Genomic DNA, 13959 nt, shown 5'->3' with positions numbered 1-13959 from the left:
GACTTTGTCCGTCCACCCTCCATTGGAGTCTATGTAAAATATAGCCCGTTATCAAACATGAATGGGTTGCGCCACCGCTTTATTGAAGAAGATATGAGAGGGTAAAATTGGTGCGAGGCCGGATAAACAGGGACAGTGAGGGAGGGGGGGCTCTCTTTTTGTGTGAATGGCAGCAAGGTGACAACAAATATGCACAACCTCCGAGATTTGTACCTGGCTACTGCTGTTGCTGATCTCGAAGGCTTCAGTAGCTTGCCACTTTGAGACACCAATGACGCGAACAGAAGCGAGATGCAGAAAAAGAGGCACGTCGCAACGTCTCTGCCACTCCGAATCTGAAACTACCTGCATGACCTCCGGAATGTGCGGCAATCCACGCAACGGTTCGCTCTGGAACCAGCTCGCTTCTCCACAGGCCACTGCATGCGACTGGCCACGTCGCCATGTGTCAGCACACCGGCTGATGACACACGGCCAATTGCGTGTGCTGGCCTGTGGAGAAGAGAGCCGGTTCCAAAACGAACCATCGCATGTGGATTCAGCCCCTGTATTCACCTGTACTTCATACCGGATCTCAATGGTTGCAGTGGCTTGCTGTAGCATCTTTAGTTGTTCAGCAATGGATGACGCGACCAGAGGTGCGATGCAGAAAATCAGGCATGTCGCAGCGTCTCTGGCAATCCACGCGAACATGCATGGAACCGCAATGTGCGCAAACAACTTGGGGCTTTCGGCGATGCTTGCTACGAGTCTTTGTCTCGGTTTTCCAGCGCCCTTCACATCACATTCTGTGCGATCGGTTGCAACCAGAGCGGCCAAACTACCGACCCCCCAAATCACATTTCCGAAAAAAAAAAAAAAAAAAACTTCGAGGTTGTTTAGGCTCGACCTTGAATAGTTGAATGCGACAGCATTACCCAGCGGCCGCCGTTTATGGCCAGCCGCTATCGGCTGCCATGTGCGGCCGTGCCCGTGGGCGCATTCCAAAACAAAAATGTGTTAAGTCACTGGACTACTCGTCCACACTTGCGCCATCATCCTCGCTAGCGCTGCCGTGGCGATCGCTGCTGCGGTCCCACAGCACGTCGTTCTAACGTCGTCGTCCAGCGAAATCCCGCACTTCGCAAACAGCCACATCACGACATCGCATGGAGCAGCTGAAAATTTTTCGCGCTGCAGCTGCCACACCTGTATCACCCGTTGCGAACGTCGAGCTTGTGGCCGACGCGCAGCTGTTCGTTTCTTCAGCGTAAAGAACGACAGCCATCTTGAATGTAGCCATGAACGAGCGCCAGTCACTTACCAGACAAGGAGCACAAATGACGACTGACGAAGCACTACATTAAAACTTTAGAAACGCGGCCGGCAGTAGTAAAATGCGCCAGAGCCAAAGAGAAACCAGAGAAACTACGCGTGAATAGCGTCGGCTCTTCCGCCGGCTACCGACACTCCCCGGCACCACTGCCGTTCCAAGTGGGGATGCTGCCTCGATTAGAACAGCGGCTCTTCCATAAACTATCAACGCTTCCTTGAGCACCGAGCGCGCATCTGAAAGTTAAAAGGAAACGTTTTGGACGCTTGAACTTTTCGTAGAATGCGATTGCGTTATCGGGCCACCACCGCTTATCAGCAGCCGCAGTCTGCAGCTACGTGTGGGGTGTGGGGGTGCCAGTTTGCTGCTTATCAATAACCGCCATCGGCAGCCGCCCGCGGGGGGAGGGGATGCCAGTTCTGCGCATTGACATAGCAGCTGCTCAAGGCCAGCACCAAGAGCGATGTGATGGAGCCGCACAGCAAAAATGCAACCACGCTGTAGCATGCCCGACATCTCGTTTGTCTCGCCTTTGCTTACAGTGCCATGTTTTCGTTTCGATAAGTCGACCCCCCCACTTCGGATTTTAAAATTTTGAAAAATAGGTCGACTTAAAATCGTGTAAATACGATATGCGGTGTGCTGCCGTGTGGTGTGGAATGTATGCCTACGGTAATTAATGTGCCAAAACGCCTCAAGAGATGACTGAAACCATGCATGAGAGCCACGTTTGTGCATTATCAACACGGAATATCACCAAAAGCACGCTCATTGGTTTGGCAGTTCGCAACACAGGTTCGGAAGCCTGCAAAATCTGGAATTATATGTGCAACAAGTGTGAATCTGCAAGTCGCAGTGGCTGCACTATCATTTTGGCTGAAAAGTAGCAGTCACGGGACGGTCGCACGCTCCTTGATATTCCAGCCTTGCGACCATGTTCACAGGTCGTCACACGCCCTTCTCAACTCCGGTGTGGCTGCACCGTGAGTAAGCTTTGACAGCAGGTTCTCTGACGGCAAATGGCGCAGCAATGCAGTTTTCCTTCGCTCCACCACGCACCATGCAACGTAGATCCCGCAAACTTTTGCGCCGACAGTACACACTCAACAAGTGATCTTATAAGCACAATGGGAGCATTTTCCTGATCACTCAATTTTGTCTCAAGTGTGGCACTCACCAGTGATGTCGTTGCGCAGCTTGGGGTGGTTCAACAGGAAATGCATGGAGTACTGCACACATCGCATCCGCACGTACACGCTGATGTCATTGAACCTGACGGAAAGAAAACGAAGAGCACCGGTTTGAGCTTTCACTTGCAAATAAAAGCAAGCCGCTGCTTCATTCAAACACCAAAGCTCTTTATCTCCCTAAAGCGCTGGCACCAAACTTGGGACCTCGGGAACACTCTCCTGCTTCAGCAAGTGCACGGCTGGTATCAGATGGACCACCAGCTAAAGAGCAGTTGTGCATTTTCAACGATAGCATTCAGGTTTAGTCGTGTAGCAAAAGCCATCCAGGTTTCTTCATTACAAAATTCCCTGATTGCTCAAGAGAGTAAATTTGAAAATCTAAAGACTAGAATGCTCCAGTACCTTCCATTGGATTATCATATGGGACTATACTAACCCCACCCGCTCTTCCACCTTAAACCATCCATTAATCCCTACTAATCCACATTTATTTATTTTCTGGGGTGGGCCAACTTCCAAACGCTATTACATTTTCTTCTTAAAGCATGTGTTAAGAAGGCCAAAGGTTCTTTCCTTAATTAAGCACATAATAATTTTCAAGGTCTATTCAGTACTGAGACAGATACAATAATTGTATTCCAAGCAGGCAAAGCTGAACACTGCAGAAGTAGTGTGGCACTGTTCCCACTTCGCCACACAAAGAGACCTCCACAAACCTCAGCAAATCTGCTACTATGAGAAAAAGAGCTCTCCGACACACTCAAGACTCTCTAAAGCTTTGTGTACAAATACAAGCTCCACATCACGATTTAAAGCCCATAAGACCTGGAACAACCCACGCAGCCCCCATCAATACCATACCCCTGCCCAATCTCTCTTACCAACGGCTCCATGCATTCCTTTCCTGAAGTTATTTCAAATCTCATTCTCATCCTAGAGTAGTCAGTACAATCCTGTTCACATTCACAAATTAATGTTTTATTTTGCACTGGTCGAAGGTGGGGAGCAGAACAGTTTGTCAGTTTCTACATCTCATCTGTTCAAAACTCCCTCAAAACATTTTCTTTCCAGAACTGATTTCTCGCCTGAAAAAAAAAAAGTACATAGCACCAAATCTAGTAAATAAAAAGAATATTCACAAATAATGTTCACCCATATGACGTCATCTACTAGTATGTGAATTATTTTACACTCGCCCTCAAAAGCAGACTCTCTGTTTAATTCTTTCAGTGTTACTGAAGTAACCATACATTCTCCACTCTGCGTTCAAAAATGCACGCCAGAACACAAAGCTGGCACGCTTGGGGTGGTGCCACCATTTGTCCTATCTTTCTGGAAGCTTGTTGTATGATCTTGCACTGGGTTTGTGAGTTGAAGGTCGCGGATATCGCAGAGCAACCGCACCACTCCTCCCTCCTGGAAATGTGGTCGCTCCGCGTTGGCTCCGCATGTGCAACTTTCGAAAGGAGAGGAGGCTTCTCTGCATGCGAACACCTCTACATTAGCAATTCTCCGTTCAAACATTCACGATGATCGTGGCTCCACCATCCGTCATAACTCTGCAGCAGCATTTTTTTTATCATTCTCTTGCCATTTCCTTTTCGTCACGTAATGTTCAGAAGGAGTGCACCACTACCTTTTCACGGCCTCGCTCACCGCTATCAGCAGCAAGCGAGAACGTTGCATCCCCTATTCTATCTCCCTCTTTCATTTTCTTTCACAAGCTGCCATTTTCCTTTTGTCCGGGCCACTGAAACTTCTCCCTTGCGGGCGACTGCGGACTGAAGCTGCGGCTCTTCAGGGTCCTAATTCCAATGGGGAAAAAAAAAGACACTATGCATTGTGCACCCAGTGTGACAAAGGTTTGTGCCTCGACCCATGTGTCAAGCTCTACCACACTGTCAAGAAGTAATGAGAACAGTGTCTTTTTATGCCTTCCTCATTTTATTAGTATTTGTTAATTAGCAACGCGCAGAGGACATTAAAATGTGCGTTTGCTGACATCTGTGTTATCATCCGTTGCGTCCCTAACCAAAAATAAACCACCATGTTCGTTACTTGGGCTTTAAAGAACTATAGACACCAAATTTCTGCTTGCATGTTTTCTTCTTTCAAACAATGCGTTAGACATTTGTATGCATGGAGCACCCTGTGGTATTCGTGTACGACTGATAAATAATTTATAATTGAATTTCCTCTTGACGCTGTTTCGGTTTCGGTTTCATGAGTCAAACAATGACTGCGACACGTAGTTAGTGTTTAGGTCAAATGAGGCATAAAAAATCGGCTACATAATTGCTGACAGGTCATTTTTTGTTATTCCAGGTCTTGGAAGAGGCTGGATTAAATGTTGTTGTGAATTAAATCTACATATAAACGATTATATTACAGTTCTTCTCACGTGACCAGAACATCACTTGTCCAAAACAGTCATCGTTCGGTCGATGAAACCGAAACAGCATGAGAGAAGAAACTCAATTATAAATTATTTAGCAATTATAGGCAAATACTACTCGGTAATCTATGTATTATAATGTCTGACGCATCGTTTGACAGAAGAAAACGCGCAATAAAATTAGGTTTCTACAGTCCTTTAAAAAACCCACACTGGGGGTGCGTCACTTCCGAAAAAGGACAGTAAAAGGGTTAACCAATTTAAGTCAATAAATCATTGCGCAAGGATTCAGTGTCAACGAACACCAGTGATTTACAAAAATTTTCTTGTGCCTCCTTCTGTTGCTTGTTGTAGTGGGATTAAAGTGTACTTCTATTACATGTTCTATTTACATTTTGTTTGCAAGACCAAAATTCTCCAAGGCCTTCATAAGAAGGCATTCAGCCGCACACCCGAACCAAGCTCATGCCAGAGGATGATCTTCCTTTCTCTAGGCGTTGCAAGCCAATCATGCATAAATGGGCACTGCCAGAACCGTTGTTGCTTGACAGCGTTGTGCACGAGAACACATCCATACTGACTCCGTCTTCAGAGGAGCAGTAGACGGAGCCACATGCCACAGGACCCACCTGCCAAGGAAGCAGTTCCACAGGGGCGGATTGTGCGAGGCCAGGTCTGAGTTCTTGTCCGAGAACATGCGCGCCAACAGCTTTGTCACGCTCAGCCGTTCCTTCTCATCATTACACTGTGCACGGGACGACAAAGGCAACACGACAAAGCAGTCAGGATGCACAGCATGGCTTACGTTTTGCTTTTGCTTTGCTGGTCTTCTTGCATTGCATTAACACATGAAAGGGGCAGAAAAACAGTCGAGCCAGGACTCGGACCACTGCCCCTCGAGTCGCAAGCTGGGCACACTGCCTCTCGACCACTGAAGAATATTTTTTTCTTTATTGCATTCAAGAGCTTGGGAATACAATGCAATAGAAGTCAGGTGGTTATTTAAAAAGCTGCAGCACTCCTAGCTGGCAGTAAACAATGCATCTTTTTCAGATGTGTTAGATTTCAAAACAGCAATAAAATTTTATCATCGCAGTCTCTGTCCTCCATCACGTCATGAATTTTTAAATGTTTAACCAACTTAGTTAAAGGGAGGCCCTGTGAGAACTAAATTTTTTTAACAATAAAAGAAACAAATAAATAAAGTAAAGAGCAGCATCTGTGTTTGCGAAGTGATATACAAAGAGGACCCCAGGCAGCTGAAGGGACCCACTGACACTATCGCGTCATACCCTTAAGGCAGAAAGCCTAAATGCCTCCCAAATTTTTATCAACGGAAAGAGTAAAGCACAGCCATGTCGACTCGAGGATCCTCGACACGTAGTTAAGAAAGCTTCACTAGCGTATCTTGAGAAATATGGCTTGTTGAAGCATTACTTCTCCAAATTCCAATAACTTCTTCAAGCATTACTTATTCATTTGATGCCGCTGGCACTGATGAACTCATTGACTCGCATGTGGAAGAGTGCACGACCTACATCGTGCTTACAAAATAAACAACAAATGTACAGTAAGCTCTGAGCATAAAGGTAAAATTCTTCCATTTCTGTTTGCAAACATCACCACTTGAAACAGCCAAGAAAGAGTGTTGTTTCTACTATAACGGTGAGCTTCTGTCCCCGAGTGTGCAGAAGTGCGACATACATGTAATCTGTTTGCCAAACAACGAACGCAGGAAGAACATGACTGACTGGGCCAACAGCACTGACATTACCTCTTCCTAATTGTTACCTTTTTTCAGTGCGCTGCTGGCTCAACAAGCACCGCCGGCCCAAAGAATAACTTGCAGCAGCCTCAAAATCGGCGGTACAGTTCTTTTTTTAGGCATTGCTTATCGTTAAAATATACAATGCACTAAATTGTGTTTCTGATGCCGTTCTTTTATTTTTAGCAAGCGATACAAAATACCGATACAGAAAATGTATCGAAAGATAGTACCGAAGATACATGTGCAGTTAAACGTCGATTTAATTAAGTTTTTAATCGGCAGTTTGCTTCGTAACATTCAACTTTCACCACGTCAAGGTCAGTCTCCTAGAATGCTAATATCCACCAAAAACGCACTACGGATATGTCAGAGTGAAAACCTTTATTTGCAATTAAAGTAGTCCTTTACTTCTGCTCTTTCTTCACTAGAAGCAACAGCGTTACGCGCGTCTTGCTTATGTTGTCAGCTCGCAAGCTGCCTCAGCACATCTGTTGTGCCAAAGACCTCGTCAGTAACAGGAATGACGCATCCGTCTTGAGTTTTAGTTTTGCTACCATCATCACCCACTTGTCAGTGTCACAAGCACACTGCCGGCATGACCCCCACCCCACGCCCCCACTCTCCTTTCTTCGTCCATGTTGGCAAAAGCAAGAAAAGTGTCTGTAAATGTGAGTGTTTGTCTTTTTGCACGTGCGTGCATCTCCTGAATGCACAGCGAGATTGTCAGGTGTGAAGCACACAACAGGCTTCACAGCTCATGGGTGTGCCAACGGCACTAACCCTTCCAGTCCTTTTGCCAAGCTTTGGGCATCTGTAAAAGCAATAAACACGTGCTGCCTTTGAACACAGGCAGCTCATTGCATTTGGCGCAGATTTTGGACGAGACAGCGAGAGCCATGGGCTGGCCTAGCAGGCAGCCAAGGCTGCGCAGATGCTCGTAACAGCCTCACCCGTACTACCCCAGATGGCGCAGCCGGCAACGTACTCGTCACTGTGATCGTCGTCGTATTTGTGTCTGCCTATGCGCTCTGTATATGAAAACCGGGTGGCGCCCATATTACGTACGCGCTCCAACGCACGCTTCAGCACGCGCTCCTTTCAATCGCTAACGCCAGTGATACAATTTTTCCTTAGGTTCATTTCCAGCCAACAATGAAATTTCATTACATTGAAAGTGCAACAAAATCTACTTATTATCTTGAAGCTAAATATACATGGTGCTCTATAAATGTGAAGTTATGAAAGCTGGACACTTTGTTACATCGAGAAGTTCGTTACATCAAGGTTTAACAGCAACTTTTTGATACTGCCCATGCCTGGCACCATTAAACCCAAGCCCAATCCAACACGATGCCACCACTACCCGAAGCATACCCATCGGGCTTTCTATAACAACTATATGAATGACACCACAGGGGTAGCTCAAATCCAAAATAAGAATTGTGAAGTAGGCGCACATATAAAAAGCTGACACAGCATGGTCCAGAGGCCCTGCTGAAGAGAAAGGGAGACAACACTTGCCTTGAGCTTGAATTCAAGCTGCGGCAGCACTGCGATGAGCATGGTGGGACAGAGGATGTTGAGCTCGTAGATGAGCTCATACAACTGAGGAGCCACGCAGCTGTTGGACGTTCGACCCAGCACCAGCGCATTGTTGAAGAACTGTGGGCACCGAGGAGACGCACACTCAAGCTAAGCCAGCCCACACAGCAGGGAAATTTTTGCATACCTACCGACTGAATGTATGGCTCAATGGTGTTGAGCGTCCGCTTCAGCACATCCTTCGCCAGGTTGTAAGCGTTCTTGTTCTGCGTCTGCAGGGGGGTTCCCAATAGAATAAAGCACTGGTTGCAGCTACCTCTTTGCATTAAAATGACGCCAAAGTTAATTTGTTCCAACCACGTGCAACATTTAGCTTTAAATTTCATAACAAAACTGCGCTTCCAACGGGGTAAGCCAAGGCCCGCATGTCAGTGACAGCGTACGAGATGAAATTTCAGCATCTCGTCCTCAAATGAAAAAAAATCTCTTCTCAATCATCAATGGCTGCCATGTAGCAACCACTTTCATGTACACTAAGGCAGTACTGCAGAGCACTGCAATACACTGCAGAGCCAGGCATAGCACCCCCTCGATACCTCTCCCTACACCCGCTACACCCTCACTCTTGTCTCAGCACACTACACACATGAATCAACTGCGCGCTAGTATCTTCACCCTCGCTTCCTCTTCTCACTCACCCCTCAGCACTTCTCTGCTCTGCATGGGGCCCTGCAGCACTACTCGCCTCCTACCTCGTTTCACTACTGGGCTCCTATGGCACTCCTCCTTTCCTCCTCTCCCTCTTACGGTGAAGCCTCGTTCTCAAACAATGATGCCAGTGTTCTAGGTGAATGACACTCTCGCAGTAAAAAAAAATCAGTGCACAGAAGACGGACAAAAATGGAGTTATCTTTCAAATGTTATCTGAATGGTTGAATCATATAGTCTCACCACAAATGGACTGAATGCGGCAGCAGCGCACACTTTGAGACACTATTGCATCCAGATGGTACAGGCAGATTCTTGAAAGTTTTGATTTCGACGTCACATCCGCAAAGCTTTGCGCGCATTGAGCATTGTTCTTGCTCAACATGACGCTGCCTGTGAGGCGAAGGAGCTACAATGCACAATTAAAGTTGTATGCCATTGAATGCTGAAGAATGGGCATCAGGCAGCAGGAGCGCAAGCGAAAAAATTATCCTAAACTGGAGTAAACCCGCAACAGCACTCGGGTTGATGAAGCCAACAAAAAGGGGCAGACAGTTGAAAAAAGGCACGCTGGCCAGAGCTCAAGAATCATCTATGCACAGAAACTCAGCAAGCATGTATTTTCTTCGCACTCTTCGACAATGGGATTCTCAGTGCGTTTGTATAGCACTTTCCATTTGAAAAAGTGCACCTTTTACACCAATACAACTTCTGTGTGACTTCTTTGAAAAAGCTGCATAGAGGCAACTTATAGACCAGAAAATAGAGTATATCTTAACTGGGAATAAAACAATTCACTGCAATTGGCAGTAAATGTTGACTTGCTTCATGCACATGCATATAAGTGGTTTAAAGGGGAGCTCGATTTAAACTACCAGTATGCCCACCGCAAACCATCCAAGAAGAAAACTGAAATTGCACTGAGGCCACAGTCAGAGCTGAACAGTCAAAATACGAAGAAAACAAAGAACAAGACCCCTGTATTTCTTTTTGCTGTTAAATGCCAATCTATGTGCTGGCTCTTCAACACAACTAACATACATTCACACAGTGGCATTCTGTTCATAGCCAGTCAACTCACTGCCCTATAGGCCCTATTCATGGGATGCCTATTCGTCAACTGCGCACCTGGCAAATCCGATAATGACCCCTGCCCCAAAGCGTAGTCAAGGGGATTTCCAGTGCTCTCGGTAGAGAGTTCATATCTTGTGTAGAGATGTGCAAATATTCAAAACGTAGAATACCAGTTTGTGAGTAGTATTTACTATTCGATTAGCATCGCACTTTTACTATTCCGACTATTCGAACCTGCTGAACATTTAGAAACTACAAATTTCTGTCCACCTAAACTTTCGCAAAACATCCCATTTCCAAATGGCAGCACCCTGAACTTGCGACACAAGTTTATTTGCTTTTTTTCTCACAGAATCAACAGCCAGCGTGCGGCAATGCCTTGGATAACACCAATGCACAGAGGACCTTCGTTTGGCTATGGTGGTGCGGCCGCTGCACACGCACTGATCAGAAAATCAAGAGCAGCATCACGCGACATTTCACTGCACCACGCCCCAATCTAGTCGACAACTGTCTATTAACCTGACTGGCACAGAACCGCAGGTTTCATATCACTACGATAAGAGACGCAGCTTCCACACCTGGCTTGAGGAGGATGGCGCGAAGTTGTGGCCTGCATATGTTGCTGCACTTGTTTCGCAGAGGCCACTTTGCACGTTCACAATTTTCGTCAGTTCAAATCTAGAAAATGCATCTCTTAGGCCGCAAAGGGCAAGAAAATGGCCTACCACAGAAAAATAAGGCTAGCAGCTTGCCTGGTTAACCGCACCACATACATGTACAGGCATCCAACGGCATGGTTTTCTTTTCTGCCTTCGGTTCGTAACTGTGTTAAGGCCCATCACGGGTCTTACAATCCAAAGAAACTGATATGCAAAGGCTAAATGGGCTATGTTTCGTCGTGACCACTGTGTTTGGGGTGGCGTTGGCAAAATGTACTGAATATTAACAAGATTAAATTCTACAAATTCGATTTCTGAGTTCAAAATCTTGTGATCCAATTCGTATTTGAGAATTCGAGAATTTGCGTACCCCTACTAGGTACATCGCAGGCCAGTTATAAAAAAAAATTGTTTCCTTTTTGGTATTGCGACAACAGAACGTAACGACATGTGTCATATGTCTTTGCAAGCAAGTGGGCTCACTTTGCATGGCTCGATGATCTGCCTGAGAACAATGTCAAGCAGGCCTTGGGAGACTGTGTCGGCCTCGGTGATAAGTGGACACATCATGTCCAGCATGAAATTCTTCACTTTGCTCGAGTGGTTGTCACTGCATGGACAACAAAGAAGGGAAGTTATTCCATACTTCAAGGAGCACCTGTTCTAAGGCAGCCTGACATGTAACGACAACACTGCACAGTACACAATGATAAGACAGTGCACGTTACGGGAACGCCGAGCAAGAAAAGCATTCACTGGAAAATGCCACACACCGGAGGCCTGTAAAAGGCAGTAACAAAAGACTGCAGCCAATCACACAGCAAAGCTCAGCATGAAATGCAAAGAGAAGCATCTACCACAATAACCCAGTGCCACCATTATCTTTCTCACTGTAATACTCAATTCAGGCACAATAATTTCACACAATGTTTTGGTCAGTTGTCGACTCCTTAAAAAAACTTAGCAGAAAAGCAGCAAAAAGTTCAGCTTGAGCGACAAAAAATTGGGATAAATACTTTACAGTAGATTTGTGATAACTCAAACTCGGATAATTTGCACTTTTGGTTAATTCAAACAAATTTTAAAATTTGGCTGCCCAGTGCATATTGTCAGTGCATTCACTTAATTCAAAAACTTTTTGTCGTGCTCCAATGCATGTGAAGATGCAGCTCAGGTCGGATACATCAGGTCTGTGGTGTGATGTCAGCTGAAAAGATAGCCCCTCCCGTTAACTTAGACACGGTTTGAAAGGGGGCCGTGTCGAGGTCAGACTGGCACTCCAAGTGACAGGAGGAGCTCTGTTGCCATGTAGTTTCGTTTTCTGAGCTCTGCTACCAACCCGTGGTGACAGCGGCTATCAGCCGTGCGTCAGCATGCCAAGCCCATCAGCGTGCTGTTTCGGATACTGATTGATGTGTTGCTGGTCTTTCTTTTCATTGCTGTTGCTGTATTGTGTGTCTGTTCTGGAGTAAATGTGCATTCCCCTCTCTACCACCTGCGTGATTCTGTGGGCCAAAAACGAGCCCCCACCACGAGCTGCTCGTTGATTGTGTTGTGAAGCCTTCTTTTCTTAGATGAATGCTGCTGCTTGCGAGGCAGTTCCACCGCTATCGTGTCACACCTGTGAAGGAGGCTGTGGAAGGCCTTACTATTTCGGAGAAGTTCTGCTCCGATATAACCGACAGCGTGCAGCACAGCATGACATAATTGTGAAAAATCGTCACTGCCGCACAGTTTTCATTCAAAAGCAGATGACCATAGTCTTTTTTTTATCAATTAAATCTGCAAAGGCACGAAAATTTTTTTGCATTTTTTTGTAGCCGTTTGATGATTTCACCTTTGGATAATCCGGTTATTTTTTTCTGTCCCCTGAGGTCCCAATTAACATGGTTTTACTCTATTGAGAAGCCAGTGCGTTACTGATAACTTTTTTTTACCCACAGAACCAGTTGAAGAATGTTTGTTCAGTAAACATATCAATCCCCTGATACATATTTTTTTGTACTGATACTTAATTTTAACTATGTTCGCATAGAGGAATAGTTTCAAAATACTATTTGTGTGCATAGATCGCGATAAACAGGGTTTGCACAGAATATCCGGCCTAAAATTCAATAACACTTCTGCAATTTCAAGCACATAATGCAGAAATAATCAAGGAAGGCAAAAAGAAAGTATCTGGCCATATACTAGATTTAGACCGGGAACCCCTGAGAGCTTGGCTACAATCTCCTAAAGATCCTTTTTCATTTCTGCCTATCTCTCCCTGGCTGTTCAATGCAAAAATAAGGACAGTTACGCAATTTTTTAACCTCTTTATCCTTAGGGAGACTATCCAAAGACTGAACCAAAGTCAAATGTTGTTTAGTTTAGTTGTTTCACACAAATTCTTGATCACCAGCTACAATACCTTTTGTTTTCGATTTCCCTGGTCGCTAGCTGCTTACTTTTCCCTTTGGTTTCCCAAGAACAGACCATACTCTTGACTCGCTTTCGACTTCAGATATTAGCACACTGAGGAGGCCACTATGGCTTTGAGTGCACCACAGCTGTTTCACTGAGAAGCATAACATAGTTCTGTCATGTGTTCCGTACAAATTTGCTTGCTAACAGAGAAGCGCCTTTTCTCTTGCACTCAGAACAACTTGGACCATCCTTGTGCTCATGTGCAGGCATTCTTGGTGGTTGTTTTTTAGGGCACATGAAATTTTTCGTCATGCTACTGCTGCTGCTACATGCAAATGAATTCGTGATGTGCTTGATGTGCTTGGAGCTTTCCAGGTGGCCCTTCTGTGCGATTTACCCATTGTAGCAACATCTATGTTCTTTGGGAAGAACACGTACTTTCGACGACACGGATAATCAAGCCAGACAGGCTGGAACCTACACTTTTCACAAGGCATGCCGTAACATGCACTGCATGACGCAAAGCACAAGACAAAATGGAAGTGCAAAGCCATTTTGCACGAAAAGCATCATTGGTCTGGACTGAATCAGGGTTTTGTGAAAGCTGCCACACAATGCAGAAGCTGCCGCCCCGATAAAACAAATATGGGGGGGGGGGGCTAACTCAAGGCGGAACCTGTAAAATTCACCTCACAGAGAATGTACTATATTTACACGATTGCAAGTCGACCTATTTTTCAAATATTGAAAATCCGAAGTGAGGGGTCGCCTTAAAATCGAGACCAAAGCATCGCACCGTAAATAAAGGCGAGACAAACGAGATATCAGGCATGCTACAGCGTGGTTGCATTTTTGCTGCGTGGCTCCATCGCATCGCTCTTGGTGCTGGCCTTGAGCAGCTG

General features: G+C 45.6%; 1 protein-coding gene across 13 annotated transcripts in view; it reads right to left on the bottom strand.

The window, feature by feature from the left end:
- pds5 (cohesin associated factor B pds5) overlaps nt 1-13959 on the bottom strand; it is a 78467-nt gene that overhangs the window by 56035 nt on the left and 8473 nt on the right. For all 13 annotated transcript variants that reach the window (XM_077662104.1, XM_077662111.1, XM_077662108.1 and 10 more), the window contains exons 5-9: nt 11135-11261; nt 8399-8479; nt 8187-8327; nt 5527-5642; nt 2490-2584 (exon numbers count right to left, since the gene is read on the bottom strand). In XM_077662104.1, the coding sequence (XP_077518230.1) occupies nt 2490-2584; nt 5527-5642; nt 8187-8327; nt 8399-8479; nt 11135-11261 (560 nt within the window). The remainder of the gene's footprint in view (nt 1-2489; nt 2585-5526; nt 5643-8186; nt 8328-8398; nt 8480-11134; nt 11262-13959) is intronic.

Source organism: Amblyomma americanum, chromosome 4 (assembly GCF_052857255.1).
Source record: "Amblyomma americanum isolate KBUSLIRL-KWMA chromosome 4, ASM5285725v1, whole genome shotgun sequence".
NCBI lineage: Eukaryota > Metazoa > Arthropoda > Arachnida > Ixodida > Ixodidae > Amblyomma > Amblyomma americanum.
The sequence above is the reverse complement of the archived record's forward strand: the minus strand, read 5'-3'. Positions and strand labels throughout refer to the sequence as shown.